General features: G+C 44.1%; 1 protein-coding gene across 5 annotated transcripts in view; it reads right to left on the bottom strand.

The window, feature by feature from the left end:
• Positions 1-16,721, bottom strand: part of ptchd1 (patched domain containing 1) — a 70,188-nt gene that overhangs the window by 3,268 nt on the left and 50,199 nt on the right. Inside the window, exon 3 of one of the 5 annotated variants that reach the window (XM_073046033.1) lies at positions 5,965-5,998. The exons of the other annotated variants lie outside the window; for them this stretch is intronic. Coding sequence (XP_072902134.1) covers positions 5,965-5,998 — 34 coding nt within the window. The remainder of the gene's footprint in view (positions 1-5,964; positions 5,999-16,721) is intronic. 5 annotated transcript variants of the gene reach the window in all.

Below are 16,721 nucleotides of genomic sequence, written 5' to 3'. Positions count from 1 at the left end.
TCAAAACCTGAGTGGCTGAAATGAGGTAGTCACGCTTGAACCTGGTGATGAGAGATCTCAGGCTTCTGTATCTCCTGCCTGATGGTAGATCTGAGAAGATGGCATGACTCAGATGGCGATGACAGTGCCTCATGTAGATACCAACAAGGGTTGGGAGGGATATGTCTGTCATTTATCAGACCGAGCACACTATTCTCTACAGCTTCTTACGTGACTGCGCGTTCATATCGCTGTACCAGACCATCATGCAATCAGTCTGGATACTTTCAAAGGAGCAGAACTAGGTCATTGAGTCTGCTCCACCATTTTACCATGGCTGATCCATTTTCCTTCTCAATCCCATTCTCCTGCCTTCTCCCCTTAACCTTTCATGCCCTGACTTATCAAGAATCTATCAACCTCTGCCTTAAATACACCCAATGACTTGGTTTCCACAGCTGCCAGTGCCAGGAAACTCCACCACAACACATACAAAACTTATCAGGCCAGGCAGCATCTATGGAAAAGAGTAAACAGTCAATGTTTTGGGCTGAGACCTTTCATCAGGACCGCCCTCTGTCTAAAGAAATTCCTCCTCATCTCCATTCTAATTGGACATCCTTCTAATATGAGGCAGTGCCCTCCAGCCCGAGCTCCCCCACTATAGAAAACATCCTCTCCACATCCACTCTATCTAGGCCTTTCAGCATTCAATAGGTTTCAATGAGAACCTCCTCATTCTTCTAAATTCCAACAAGGAAAGGCTCAGGGCCATCAAATGCTTCTCATATGATAAACCTTTCATCCCCAGAATCACTCTCATGAACTTATAAAGCCTCTGCATTACATCTTAGCTTTTATATTCAGGTCCTCTTGAAATGAATGCATTTGACTTCCTCACACCAACTCAACATGCAAGTTAACCTTTAAGGAGCCCTGCATAAGGGCTCCCATTGGATTTTTGAATTTTCTTCCCATTTAGAAAATAGTCCACGTTTTTATTCCTTTACCAAAATGCATGGCCATACCCTTCCCAACACTGCATACCATCTGTAACTTCTTTGCCTATTCTCCTAATCTGTCTAAGCCCTTCTGCAGCTTCCCTGCTTTCTCAACACTACCTGCCCCTCCACCAACCTTTGTATCATCTGCAAACTTGTCCACAAAGCCAATTCCATCATCGAAGTCATTGACATATAACATAAAAAGAAGAAGTCCCAACACAAACCCCTGTGGAATAACACTAGTCACTGGTAGCCAAATAGAAAAGGCTCCCTTTATTCCCACTTTTTGCTTCATGCCAATCAGCCAATCCGCTACTCCTGCTAGTGTCTTTCCTATAATACCATGGACTCTTATCTTGTTAAGCAGCCCTACGTGCTGTATATTGTCAAAGTCCTTCTGAAAATCCAACTATACAACATCCACCATTCTCCTTTGTCTATCCTGATTGTTATTTCCTCAACAAATCCTAACAGATTTGTCAGACATGATTTTCCCTTCCAGAAACCATGCTGACTTTGGCTTATTTTATCATGTGCCACCAAGTACACAGAAACCTCATTCTTAACAATTGACTACCACATCTTCCCAACCACTGAGGTCAGGCTAACTGGTCTATAATTTCCTTGCTGCCACCTTCCTCCTTTCTTAAAGAGTGGAGTGACATTTGCAGTTTTCCAGTCCTCCAGAAGCATGCCTCAAGAATCTAGTGATTCTTGAAAGGTCATTACTAACAACTCCAAAATTCTTTTTAGCCACATCTTTCAGAACCCTGAGATGTATTCCATCTGGTCCAGGTGACTTATCTACCTTCAGACCTTTCAGCTTCCCAAGTAATAGCAACGGCACGCTGATACTCTCAAGCTTCTGACATAATGCTACTTTCTTCTACAGTGAAGACTGATGCAAAATACTTTTTTCCGTTCATCCACTATTTCCTTGTCCCCCATCACTACCTCTCCAGTGTCATTTTCCACCAGTCCATTATCTACTTTCACCTCTCTTTTACACTTTATAGATCTGAAAAAAAACTTTAAGTATCCTCTTTGATATTAATGGCTACTTTACCTTTTTATTCTATCTTTTCCCTCCTTATGGCTTTTTACTTACCTTCTGTTGGTTTTTAAAAGCTTCCCAATCCTCTAACTTCAAAGATTTAGATCATTTATTATCAAAGTATATATGCAGCATACGTCCCTGAGATTCATCTTCCCGCAGACACCAACGAAACAATGAAACACCATGTAAACTGTTCAAAGAAAACATATAACACCCAATGCACCAAAAAAAAGAACAGATCACACAAATGGCAAAAAATGAGGAAATAATGCATAAAATATTAAACATCAAACCACAAATTCCTTGAAGCAGTCTATGAATGTTCAGTTTAGTTCAATTCAGTTCAACACTTTGTCCTTCATTGAATGCATGCTGTAGAGCCAGTCTTCCTTACTCAAAATCGTGCAAAATAGCAATTAAAAAAGGAGTCAGTTGAAACCAAAAAAATATATGAGCTGCAGAGTCCTCTAAAAACAAGTCCACTCCACAAACCATGCCAATCAAACCTTGCCCAAGACCCAGGACTTCAGCACCTTCCTCTAGTAGCAGCAAGCGAGAAGGAGAGGGAAACCGATCAAATGCAGGCAGACAGAGAATCAAAGATTCAGACAGTGCTGAACACTCGCCTTCTGCTCTCATCCCCGTTGAGCTCAATCTTGCTCGATGCTTTAATCAGTGAGTTGGCCGAGAATTGGAGCCATTCATGGGTTCTTGCTCCACCATTAGGCCGCACTCTCCATTCTCGACCTCACTCTCAATCTCCCTAAGTTCCCTTGGAGACAGCAAACTCGTCAGATCACTCAATCAGCCCGAATGCACATTATCAAAATGTAAATTACAGGCTCCAGTGACACACAGATTAGTAATAGAAGTATATTTAAAAGAAGAAGGAGAAGAAGTAGTTTTGTGAACTTTCTGCAGGATGTCACCCTTAGTCGCATTGGTCGCTGGTGTCATCTTACCACAATATTTTTTGCTATGTTACATGCCCTCTCTTTTGCTTTTAGGCTGTCTTTGATATCCCTTGTCAGCCACAGTTGCATCATCCTGCCTTTAGAATACTTTCTGTTCTTTGGGATATATCTTTCCTGCGCCTTCCGAATTGCCCCCAGAAACTTTGGCCATTGCTGTTCTACCATCATCCGTGCTTGTGTCCCCTTCCAATCAACTTTGGCCAGCAGCTCTTTCATGCCTACATATTTCCCCTTACTTCACTGTAATACAGACATACTTTATACTCATCATCTGACTTTAGCTTCTCCATCTCAAATTGCAGGGTGAATTCTATCATTGTCTCCTAAGGGTTCTGTTACCTTAAGCTCCCTAATCAAATCCGGTTCATTACACAACACTCATTCCAGAATAGCTGATCCCCTAGTGGACTCAACCACAAGTTGCGCTAAAGAGCAATCTTGTAGGATTCAGCATCAACTTGATGTTCACAATCTACCTGCATATTGAAATCCCCCATGACTATCATTGCCCTTTTGACATGCATTTCTATCTCCGGTGTATTTTGTATCCCACATCCTGACTACTGTTTGGGGGTCTGTATATGACTCCCATCAGGGTCTTTTTACCCTTGCAGTTTCTTAATTCTATCCACAAGGATCCTACATTTTCCGATCCTATATCACCTCTTTTGAATGATTTGACTTCATTTTTTACCAACAGAGCCCTGCCACCCCTTCTGCCTACCTACCTGTCCTTGTGAAACAAAGTTATTCTTGAATGTTAAGTTTTCAACTAATATCTTCTTTCAGCCATGACTCAGCCCACATCATACCTGCCAATATCTAACTGAGCTACAAGATCATCTATCTTATTCTGTATATTGTATGCATTCAAATATAAAACCTTCAGTCCTCTATTAGTCACCCTTTTCAATTTTGTCCCCATGTTACACTGCAACTCATCCCACTGACTGCAATTTTGCCCTTTTTGTCCTTCCTGACAATCTCAGTACACACTATATCTGCTTGTGTACCAGCTGTCCCATCCTCAGCCCTATCACTTTGGTTCCCATTCCCCTGCCAAGTTAGTGTAAACCCTCCCCAGCAGCTCTAGCAAACCTGCACACAACCTTCCCCAGAAGAGATCCCAGAGATCCAGAGATCTGAAATCCTGCCCCCTGCACCACTTCCTCAACCGCACATTCATGAGCCAAATCATCCTATTCTTACACTCACTGGCACATGGTACAGGCAGCAATCTAGAGATGACTACCCTGGAGGTCCTGCTTTTCAGCTTTTTACCTAGCTCCCTATATTCTCTCTTCAGGACCTCCTTCCATTTCCTAACTTATGTCATTGGTGCCGTGGAGCCTTACCATTAACCAAGGGGTCAGTGGATCCCAGGTTGGGAACCCCAGTCTAGAGCTCTGTCTGATCCTTGCTTCTGAAGTATGCTTCTTTCTTCCTCTTGACTAGACGTTCCACAACTGATGTCAACCACCCAACCATCCTTTCTCTGTTTCAAATGGACAAACCTATCCAGAACCCCATGCAAGTGCTCCTTCAACAAGGTCCACATTTCCTTTGTGCATTTCCCTGAGTACATCTGTTCCCAGTTTACACTCCCACCTTCCTGCTTAATAGCATCATAATTTGCTATCTCTCTACTCAGCAATAACCTGCTTACAGATGCTCAGTTTGGGTTCCATCAAGGCCACTCAACTCTTACCTCATCATCTCCTTGGTTTAAACATGGACCAAAGAGCTAATTACCAGAACTGAGGTAAGAGTGATAGCCATCGACATCAAGGCAGCATTTGACTATGACATCAAGGTGTCCTAGCTAAAATGGAGTCAATGGGAAGTAGGGGGCAAACCATCTGCTGGTTGGAATCATACCTGATACAAAGGAAGATGGCCGTGGTGGTTGGAAGTCAATCATCTCATCCTCAGGACATCACTGCAGGAGTTCTTCAGAGAAGTGTCCTAGGACCAACCATCTTCAGCTGCTTCATCAATGACCTTCCTTCCATCATAAGGTCAGAAGTGGGGATGTTTACAGATGACTGCACAATGTTCTGCATGATTCGTGACTCCTCAGAGATTGTGAAGCTGTTCATAACCAGATACAGCAGAACCTGGACAATATCCAGGCTTGGGCTGACAAGTGGCAAGTAATATTCAAGCCACACAAGTACCAGGCAATGACCATCACTAACATGAGAGGCTCTAACTGTCATCCCTTGACTTTCAGTGGCATCACCATCACTGAATCCCCTACTTTCAACACCCTGGGGGCTTACCATTGACAGGAAACTGACTGATCTAGCTATATAAACACTGTGGCTACAGAGCAGGTCAACGGCTAGTAATTCAGTGGTGTGTAACTCACCTCTTGACTCCCCAAAGCCTGTCCACTGTCTACAAGGCTCAGGTCAGGAGTGTAATGGAATACACATCACTCGCCTGGATGAGTGCAGCCCCATCAACACTCAAGAAGCTTGACACCATCCAGAACAAGGTAGCCCACTTGATTGAAACCCCTTCCACAAGCATCCAATTCCTCCATCATCGACAAACAGTTGCAGCAGTGTGTACTATCTACAAGATGCACTGCAACAGCACACCAAAGTTCCTAAGGCAGCACCTTCCAGACCCACCACCACTACCATCTATAAGGATGAGAACAGCAGATACCTGGGAACACCACCACTTTGAAATTCCCCTCCAAGTCACTCACCATCCTGACTTGGAAACATATTGCCATTCCTTCATTGTCACTGGGTTCAAAATCATGGAATTCCCTCCCTAACAGCACTGCAGGTGTACCTACACCTCAGGGTCTGCAGTGATTCAAGAAGGCAGCTCATTACCACCTTCTCAAGGGCAACTAGGGATGGGCAATAAAGACTGGCTTAGCTGGCGATGCCCACACCCCATAAATGAATAGATTTAAAAATTGAATACTTACCCATAATGTTTGCTCCTATCCCTGTCCAAAGCTACTGTAAAGATGAGAAGTTCTTGTCAGTGTCTCCAAAATGCTCACCTACTGAGAGATCTGTTACCTGACCACGTTCATCGCCTAATACCAGACAAATTCCACTTCATCTAAACTTTTTGCACCAAGGAGGTACCAATCAATATGAGGGAAGTTAAGGTCACCTATGATAACAACCCTGTTATTTTTGCATTTTTCCAAAATCTGCCTCTTGATCTGTTCCTCAGTGTTGCTGTTGCTATTGGGGATGAGGGTGTCTATAGAATACTCCCAATAGACTGATCACTTCCTTCCTGTTTCTGACTTCCACCCACACCACCTCAGTAGACAATTCCTCCATAACGTCCTCCCTTTTTGCAGTTTTGATACTATCATTGATTAGCAACACCACTCTCCCACCTCTTTTATCCTCCTCTCTGTCCCTTTTGAAACAGCTAAACCCCAGAACATCCAGCAGCCATTCCTGCCCTTGTGACAGCCAACGATCTGTAATGGCCACATCGTAGTTCCACCTATTAACCCATGCTCAACACCTTGTTTCTGATACTTCTAGCATTGAAACAGACACACTTCAACCCATTCAACTGACTGTAATTTTGCCATGTCCACTGCTTATCCATCCTCACAGTGTCTCTACATGCTGCATCTACCTTTTCAGAATCAGAATCAGGTTTAATATCACCGGTGTATGTCATGAAATTTGTTAACTTTATGGCAGCAGTACAATGTAATACATGATCAATAAACATAGAGAAAAAAACTGAGATATAATAAGTACATGTGTGTATATGTCTATTAAATAGATAAATTAAAATAAGTCGTGCAAAAAAACAGAAATAAAAAAGTAGTGAGATACTATTTATAGGTTCAATGTCTATTTGGAAATCAGATGGCAGAGGGGAATAAGCTGCTCCTGAATTGTTGAGTGTGTGCCTTCAGGCTTCTGTACCTCCTTCCTGATGGTAACACTGAGAAGAGAGCATGTCTTGGGTGGCGGAGGTTCTTAATGATAGACACCACCTTCCTGAGGCACTGCTCCTTGAAGATGTCTTGGGTTCTATGGAGGACAGTACTCATGATGAAGCTGCAACTTACCTTGATCTTGTGCAGTAGCCTCACCCCATATAAAACAGTAATGCAGCCAGTCAGAACGCTCCCCACAATACATTTGTAGAAGTTTTCAAGTATTTTAGTTGACAAACCAAATCTCCTCAAACTCCTAATGAAATATAGCCACTGTCTTGCCTTCTTTGTAGCTGCATCAATATGTTGCATCCAGGTTAGGTCCTCAGAGATATTGACACTCGGGAACTTGAAATTGCTCACTCTCTCATCTTCTGATCACTCTATGAGGATTGGGTTGTGTTTCCTCGTCCTACCCTTTCTGAAGTCCACAATCAGCTCTTCCATCATGCTGATGCTGAATGCCAGGTTGTTGATGCAACACCACTCAACCAGTGGTATATCTCACTCTTATACACACTTTCATCACCATCTAAAATTCTGCCAATGATAGTTGTGTAACGCCCTGGTTAAGATTTCACTGCTAATGTTGCAGGGCATTTCATTTAATAGTTTTCTGTAGAAGCAGTGTGTTCTGTTGGTAGTGTTTCGGTTACCGTCAAAGATAAGGGGTTGTGATGTTCATGCTTAGGAATGCCGTGTCATCCAATCAGTATGGTGGAATTGAGAGAAGGCTCTAAAGAACGCTGGGTGGAGAGGTTTTCATGACAGACACTGAGGTGGGTTGAGGTCTTTTTGGGCAGGGGATGGAAAGAGAAGAAGTTTGAGAGAACCAGCTATAGGATTCGATCCAATGGGAATGCACAATTCGATTGGAGTCGAAGTCCCAGTGTGATTGGTGTACAAGAGTTGACACAGTGAGTACACTGGACACATCAGCTTGTGTAAGTTTTGAGCTCCAACTTGTGCACAGCACATTTGACTGTTTTAGTTATGATAGGCCTTTTGGGTTTTTTCTTCTTTAATAATGGTTTGCGTAAGTTAACATTCATAAATACACTTTCTTTTAATTGTATACAGTCTGTTAGTTCTTGCCAATGAGCAATTGCATGAGAGCAGTAGTTACACAGTATTCACACAGATTGGGGTTTGGGTGGGTGAAACATCCCAACTTCCTTGTTTTGGTGAGACCCAAGTCATATCAACCCTGAACATATGGAGTCTGAGAAAAGGTGGTTTTCTCACCACTGAGTCCAGTGGCTTTCAGTGAGGGGCTAATGAACTACATCTCTAGAGATTACCCCAGTAAAAAGGGGTTTCATTGTGGGGGCTCATCTGGGATTGGATTCGCTGAATATTGTGTAGTTGCTCTAAGAATTTATTAAGTGGTTTGTGTGTTTAAGCCTGTGTTAAACTATTGACCAGGAAAGTGATTAAGATACTTGAGTATGGATGTTGCAGGGATTAAGCATTTGTGCTATTCAAAGAGATTATTCGTAACTAAGGCTTGTGTTCTGAACAGTGTGGATATCTGTAGCCCAGATGAATTGCTGAAAATAGTTTTAAGTTTGGTTCCAGTATTAGGGAAAGTTACAATCATGGTCTGGTAGTTTATCAAAACAGGAGGCAAAGATTTTGTTTTAGCTCAGACTAGCAAGGACATGATGGGAGTGGATCTGCCTGTTATGCTTGGGGTACCTGGAGAGACGGGGCCATGGGCTGTCCATACTTTCAGAGAAAAGTGGAGTGTCAGCAAGGGTGCCAGATTGGAAGTCAAGTCTCCTGCAGCTGAGGAGGAGACTTTAAAAGACAGGTTTCTCTCATTTCTGCGGAGTGAGTGGTCTGATGTGGAAGGTCTAATGAGTCCTTCAGCGAGGGGTGAAAGTTCTGAGTTGGTGGCCCTTACATCCCTGTAGGATCAACGGCAAAGTGCATTGGCAGAGAGTCGCAGGCTGAGAATGTCATCGGGAGTGAAGCCCACCCCTGATGGGGAGGAGGAATATGAGACGGGTGGAGCAGACCTCTCAGATGCTGGATGAATGGCAGTGCTCTGATAATGTGAAAAGACAGTGACTGGTAGCGAGTCTAACAGGTCTGGCTGCTGAGGTGGTGAGGTCCTTGAAGGCAAAGAACCCATTTACCACTTCCGTGGGCTACGTGCAAGCATTAGAAAGTATTTTTGGCATGACAGGAGGCCCAATGGAGCTTATGACGGGGTTTAGGAGTATGTCCCAGGAGAAAAGGGAGAAACTTTCTGCCTACATTTTTCAGCTAGAGAGGCAGCTGCTCTGCTTATGGTGCAAAGGGGCCATTCATCTGTCTGATGTGAATCAATTAAGGATTGGCCAAGTGGCAAAGGGCGCACAGTCACATGATGTAATTGCTTTAAGCCTCCAAATGCCCCGTAAAACACCCCCCCATTTGTTGAGCTGATCAGAGAAGTATGAGAGGAGGAAAACATGATGGAGGATCAGGAGGCCTCCGTCAGCAGGGCACAGTCCTCGCTAGTAGCCTCTGATGCTGAAGCTACACCTGATGTTACACAAGCGGGGTTTTACAGGATTTTGTGAGAGATTTTAGAGCTGAGATATCGGCTGGTGCTGAAGGAGCTGCTGACTAAAGCATCTGTGTTGGCCTTTGCAAACTCCCATACAGATGCCGGCCAAGAGGGCTTAGGGGGTGTTCTATATCAGGATCAGGGTACAGGGTTGAGACTTGTCACTTCAGTCAGCTGGAGTCTGTCACCCTCTGAGTGAAACTACTCCATGCACAAATTGGAGTTCCTGGCATTGAAATGGGCTGTGGTGGATAGGCTAAGTGACTATCTATATGGTGACAAATTTCAGGTGAGGACGGACAACAACCCATTAACTTATATCCTGACCTTGATGAAATTGCAGGCCACAGGCCATCGGTGGTTGGCGATGTTGTCTGCCTGTGATTTCAGCTTGAGGTACCGGCCGGGGAGCCAGAACATTGAGGCTAATGCATTGTCCCAACATATGCACGAAGGGCTAGAAATGGACAGAGAGTGGGAGAGCGTACCTGCACCTGGAGTTAAAGCAACGTGCCATTGTTCCGTCACAGGGAAATTGGAGGCAAGGCCTGGGCAGGATAGAGGTGTGGATCATTTGGGAGCTTCTAGTTGTGCCATTCCACAACCTCAGTGCAACCTGACTGCTCTGAATACGAATCAGTTTCCTGCATCGAATCCTGGGGAGGTGGCCGCCGCTCAGCAAGGTGACACCTGTATAGGTACTGTTTGGTCAGCTGTTGCTAAAGGGGACAGGGCCCAAGCTGAAAAGATGAAACACCCTGTCGTATCTCTGCTGCTGACAGAATGGAACAAACTGGAGCTGAGGAACCCAGTTCTATACCAGGTCACGTCTCCTCCAGACAGGCCTCATCACTACCAGTTGGTTTTACCCGAGTAGTATCGGAGGATTGTGTTGAAGTCACTTCATGATGATTCAGTTCACTTGGGGTTTGACAAGACCCCAAGATTGGTTCTACTGACCCTGAATGAAGCCTGAGGTTGAAGAGTCATGCATTCGATGTAATTGGATGAAGACACTGCCTACAAGGGTTGCTCCCGTATCCCACTTACAGAGTGTGGGGCCACTTGATTTGCAATGTATGGATTTCCTCTCCATACAGCCTGATTCCAGCAACACTGCAAATGTCTTGGTTATTACTGACCGCTACACCAGATATGCTCAAGCCTTCCCTACAAAGGATCAGAGGGTGTTCACCATGGCCAAAGTGTTATGGGAAAAGTATTTTGTTCATTATGACCTTCCAAAATGGACACACAGCTATCAGGGAAGGGATTTTGAGAGTAGGGTCATACATGAGCTACTGGGCATGCTTGGACTCAAGATGTCGAGGGCTACGCCTTATCACACTCAGGGTGATCCTCAGTCTGAGAGGTTCAACTGGACATTGCTCGGAATACTGGAGATCAGCAAGAAGAACAGATGGAGTCAGCATATTGGGCATCTGATCCACTGCTACAACTCTACACAGAATGAAGCCACTGGATACTCGCCATACTAAGCGAGATTGCCTGTAGACCTCTGTTTTGAGACTGGTGGGGAAGACTTGCCTCAGAAGACCAATTTTAAGTATGTGTCGGATATGAGAAAGGAATTGCAAAGGGCTTATGGACTAGCAGAAGTCTCTGCTACCAAGCAGAATCAAGGAAATGAGGCGATACGATCAAAAGATTAGGTTCTCCCAACTGATGCCTGCAGACAGAGTTCTAATAAGGAAACATAAACTGGCTGACGGCTGGGTGGTTAGCGTTACATAGTGGAGAGTCAGATGCCAGATGTACCAATTTTCCAGGTGAAGCCAGAAGACGGGAACGGGCCTGTCAAAATTCTCCATCGGCACCACCTTTTACCTCTAGGACAGGAGGTACATGTTGATCCAGAGCCTGATGTGGACCCTACACCTAGCAAGAGGACTCGGCACTAAACTGGGAAAATAGAAAGACAATTAGTGGAGTGACCTGAAGACAATTAAAGTGGACCTAACCACTGAGTTCTGTATGGACTCAGAGGATGAGGAAATGGGGGTGTGGTATATGTTGCCCTATGCAAACTCCCCAATAATTGATAAAGAGATTCCTGAACCTCCCCACACAGACTTGGATGTAGCAGGGAGGAATAAGAGTGGACAGGCAGACTTGTGGCTGGACAATGAACGGAAACTGGGCTCCAAAGTAACTGGGGATGAAGATGAGCTCAGTCAAGTAGCAGTGGCACCTGAGTTGCCGGAAAGTAATGGACCGGGGGAGCATGCCCAAGTAGAAGGAAAGATCCCAAGGAGTGTCTGAAACTGAAGAAGCACAGGATGGGATAAAGAGGTCTCAAAGAGTCAGGAAACCCCCCAGATAGGTTGGCCTAATACACACCAAGAGAACAGAGTGTTGTGTCTATCCCCCTAGTGAGATATGTCACCACCATTTACAAATGGATTGGAGATCATGACAATGCAAAATTCCTTTGAAAACTGTGTTATTAATGATGGGTTGGTAAATTTCAAAGTCATGAGGACATGACTATTTTTACTGGGGGGAGAAGTAATGCCCTGGTTACAATTTTACTGCTAATGTTGTAGGGTATTTCATGTAATGGCTTTCTCTAGAAGCAGTGTGTTCTGCTGGTAGTGTTTGGGTTACCATTAAAGATAATGGGCTGTGATGTTCATGCTTAAGAATGTTGTGTCATCCAATCAGGATGGTGGAATTTGGAGAAGGTTCTAGAGAATGCTGGGCAGTGAGGTTTTGTGATGGATACTGAGATGGGTTGAAGTCTTTTTCAGTGGGTGATGGAGAGTGAAGAAGCTCAAGAAAACCAGCTATAGGATTTGATCCAAAGGTGGTTTTCTCTGTGCTGGGTCCGGTGGCTGTTAGTGAGGTGCTAACAAGTCGCATCTCTAGAGATGTCCAGTAAACAGGGATTTCAGTGGTATCATCAGCAACTGTTTGAGCTAAGCCTGGCCACTCAGTACTGGGTGTACACAGAGTAGAGCAGTGGGCTAAGCACACATCCCTGTGGAGCACCAGTGTCAATTGTCACTGCAGTGTTATTTCCAATCTGCACTGATTATGGTCTACTGGTTAGGAAGTCAAGGATCTAGATGCAGAGGAAGGTACAGAGGCCCAGGTTCTGTAGCTTTGTGATCAGGACTGTAGGAATATTGGTGCTATAGTCAATAAACAGCATCCTGACATAGGTATTTGTATTGTCCAGGTGATCCAAGGCTGAGTAGAGAGCCATTGAGATCATGTCTGCTATAGACTTATTGTGGCAAAAGGCAAATTGCAGTGAGTCCAGGTCCTTCCTGAGACAGGTTTTTATTCTAGCCATGACCAGCCCCTCAAAGCATTTCATCACTGAAGATGTGAGTGCCATTGGGCTGCTCTTCTTGGGCACTGGTATTGTTGCCCTTTGGAAGCAGATGGGAACTTCTGACTGTAGCAGTGAGAGATTGAAAATGTTTTTGAATACTCCAGCCAGTTGGCTGGCACAAGTTCTCAGAGCCTTACCAGGTACTCTATCTAGCTCTACTGCCTTGCGAGGGTTCACCCTCTTGAAAAATACCCTGACATCGGCCTCCAAGACAGAGATCACAGGGTTATTGGATGCTGAAGGATCCTCATAGCTGTGGTTTTACTCTCCTTTTCCATGCAAGCAGAAGGGCATTGATGTCATCTGGTAGAGAAGCATCAGTGCCATTTGTGATGTTGGTTTTTGCGCTGTACGAAGTAATGGCCTGCAAAATCTGCCAGAGTTAACATGCATCTGATGTCGCCTCCAATCTCTCTCGGAATTATTTAGTTGTTTCATGGCTCTTGAAATAGTCTTTTGCAAGGCATACCTGGTTTTCTTATACAGATTTAGATCACTAGACTTAAATGCCACAGATCTAACCCTCAGCAGACTACAAACCTCCTGGTTCATCCACGGCTTTTGGTTTGAGAATGTACAGTAAGTTTTTGCAGACACACACTCATTCACACAGTTTTAATGAAGTTAGTAACAAATGTGGCATTCTCATCCAGGCTCAAAAATGAATCCCTGAACACAGTCCAGTCCACTGATTCAAAACAATCCTGTAAGTGCTCCTGTGCCTCACTGGTCCACACCTTCTTGGTCCTCACTACTGATGCTGCAGTCCTCAATCTCTGCCTATACTCAGGGAGTAGAAGTACAGCCAGGTGATCAAACTTTCTGAAGTGTGGGTGTGGAACAGCACGGTGGGCACTCTTGATGGTGGTGTAACAGTGGTCCAGTGTGATGTTTCCTCTGGTATTACAGGTGATTCGTTGATGATAATTATTTGGTGACTTTTTCAAGCTTGGCCTGGTTAAAATCCCCCAAAATGATGAAGGCATCAGGATGTGCTGTTTCATGCCTACTGAATACATCGCTCAGATCATCTAGAGCCTGTTTGACATTGGCCTGAGGTGGAATGTACACCGCAACCAAAATGATCACTGAAATCTCCTGTGGCAGGTAAAATGGCCAGCATTTAATAGCAAGGTATTCCAGGCCTGGTGAGCAATATTGAGACATCACTGACACATTAATACACCATGTGGAGTTGATCATGAGGCATACACTACCGCCTCTGCTTTTGAGAGACTCAATTGACCTATCTATTGTGAACCCATCTATTCGAATCACTGCATCCAGCACAAAATGGGTTAACCAAGATTCCGTAAAATGAAGGTCGCACACGTTTTTTTACACAAACTGCCCCATCCTCTGACATATATCACTCTAGTTCTCACCCCCACCAAACTAGCTTAAACCTTCCCCAACAGTCTTAGCAAGCCTGCCCACAAGGATATTGGTCCCCCTCGGGTTCAGGTGTAACTTTTCCCTTTTGTACAGGTCATACCTTCCCCAACAGAGATCTCAATGTTCCACAAATCTGAAATCTGCCCCATTCCCGCACTAATTCTTCAACCAAATCATCTTATTCTTATCCTCACTGGCATGTGGCACAGGCAACAATTCAGAAATGACTACCCTGGAGGTCCTGCTTCTCAGCTTCCTACCTAGCTCCCTGTATTCTCTCTTCAGGACCTCATCCTTTTTCCTGCCCATGTTGCTGGTACCCATATGTAGCATAACTTCTGGCTGTTCACCCTTCTCCTTTACAATGCTGTGAACATGATCTGAGATATAACCCTGGCATTTGGGAGGCAACATACTACCTGGGTGTTTCCGTCACATCCACAGAATCTTCCGTCTGTTCCCCTAGCTACTGAATCCCTTACCCCTCTCCTGACCCCTTTAACTTAGGGGTGACTACTCCCTGTAGCTTTTTATCTATCACCTCTTCATTCTCCTGAAAGAGCTGAAGGCCATGTAGTTCTATCTCCAGTTCTCTACAACATTTCTAAGGAGATGCAACCAGATGCACTCTCGCTGACGTAGCAATCAGGAGACCTAGACCCATGGACACAACTCTAGCTAGGCACCAAAAGACAAAGAGAGAAACATAACAGAACCTCATCGTTGCCTCTGCCTCCCCTTGCTGAAACCTCTTGAGCCAAAGCCTCAAGCTTCCTACTCTAACACTGATCACTCACACAATGGCTGCTCGATTAAACCGCATTTCTTGTCATTGGCCCTTGCCAACCCAAAAGATCTCAATCTCCATGGTAAGTCACAACAGGCCCCACTCGTTTTCTTAGATCTGGCACTAAACTCCACAAGCAATGGCTTCCCTATTTCAAGCTCCACAGAAAGACATATAAGAATGACAAGTCACCCAAGGCACAGTTAGGCTGAGAGTTGATGATAAAGAGCAGAGTGACGATGATGCAGTCATAGTTATAACTTAGGAAACATCACCCCTGACCTGCTCTCAAATGGTTCAAATCTGTTTTAAAGTGGTCTGAATGCTCAGCATATTAGAGGAAGGTTAAAATATCAAACTTCACAATTGCATCCTGGTTTAATCATAGTTAACCAAGACAGGTTCTTCTTTCCTAAAGCATTGACCACCTATCAGAAGTCGATGAAATTTGAGCCAGGTTCATGCGGGAAAGCATTGTTTTCTTGATTGTTAGCCAATTGTACTGAGGATAAGATTAGTTCTTGTCAGGTATCTAAACATGTAAGCTGTAGGACTGAAAAAAAGATCAGGAATATGAAACCCTCAAATACCTGTCATTAATAGGTATACAACTCCACATATTATAACATCAGGGCATGAAGTAAAAAGAGCAGACACCCAGACAGAGATAATGCAGGTGAAAATCACAAAAGTCTAATTTTTAAACAATGCTCCCTTGACGTTGATTTCCTGCAAGTTGAAACTATTTCTCTCAATTAACCCCTTATTATTTCAATACTTTGCCAAGACCCGCATTAGCCTTTTAAATTTGAGGGAATACATACACAATTCATATTTTAACCCTAGGAGTTTAGGAATAATTTTAGTATATCTACACAGGATTCTAAGGTATGATGGTTAAGGTTACTTGCAGCATTCTACTTGCAGCTAACCAAGGCTTAACACAATGATAGCCTATCCTCACTCTATTGTTTCGTGGTTTTGTGATCCTTGATATAACATACACCAAATCATTGGGCCTTTGTATTATATTCATGATCCAGGCATGTGGCCTCCTAAAGCTCCCTGGACCTCCTGAGCTTCTAGTTTTGCACCATTTGGAAAATACTTCTATTTTGGACCAGCTTAGACGGTCCATCATTAGCCAACACTGAAATCTATCTGCCGCATTCTCTCCCATTTATTTAATCTAAATAAATCATTGCTTCCATCAACACTGCTAACAATGTTGATAATCCTTGTGATAAAGGAACATTTATCTAATCCATGGAATTGTTAATAAAGACAGTGAATAGTTAAGCCCTAGTACAAATAGGTCCACTTTGAGTACATTTTCACTCTGCTGTATAACCTGCCTCTGAGACAATTTTACAGGCAGGTGAATTGTTTATCTTTCAACCCCATAGGGCTTACTTTTAGCTCGTTTACTTACTACAGCATGGAAGGGAGAGATTCGGCTCACTGAGTCCATTTGCCTCAGCGTGGTAGCAAAGAATGAGCACAATGCTTTACAGTACCAGCAACACGGGTCCAATTCCCACAACTCTGTAAGGAGTTTGTATGTTCTCCCTGTGACTGTGTGTGTTTCCTCTCAGTGCTCCAGTTTCCTCCCAGAGTCCAAAGATGTACCGGTTGGTAGGGTAAAATAAGACTTCTGAACCTAC

This window comes from Hemitrygon akajei, chromosome 5, assembly GCF_048418815.1.
Source record: "Hemitrygon akajei chromosome 5, sHemAka1.3, whole genome shotgun sequence".
NCBI classification, from domain to species: Eukaryota; Metazoa; Chordata; class Chondrichthyes; order Myliobatiformes; family Dasyatidae; genus Hemitrygon; species Hemitrygon akajei.
This window is presented reverse-complemented; position numbering and strand designations above follow the sequence as displayed.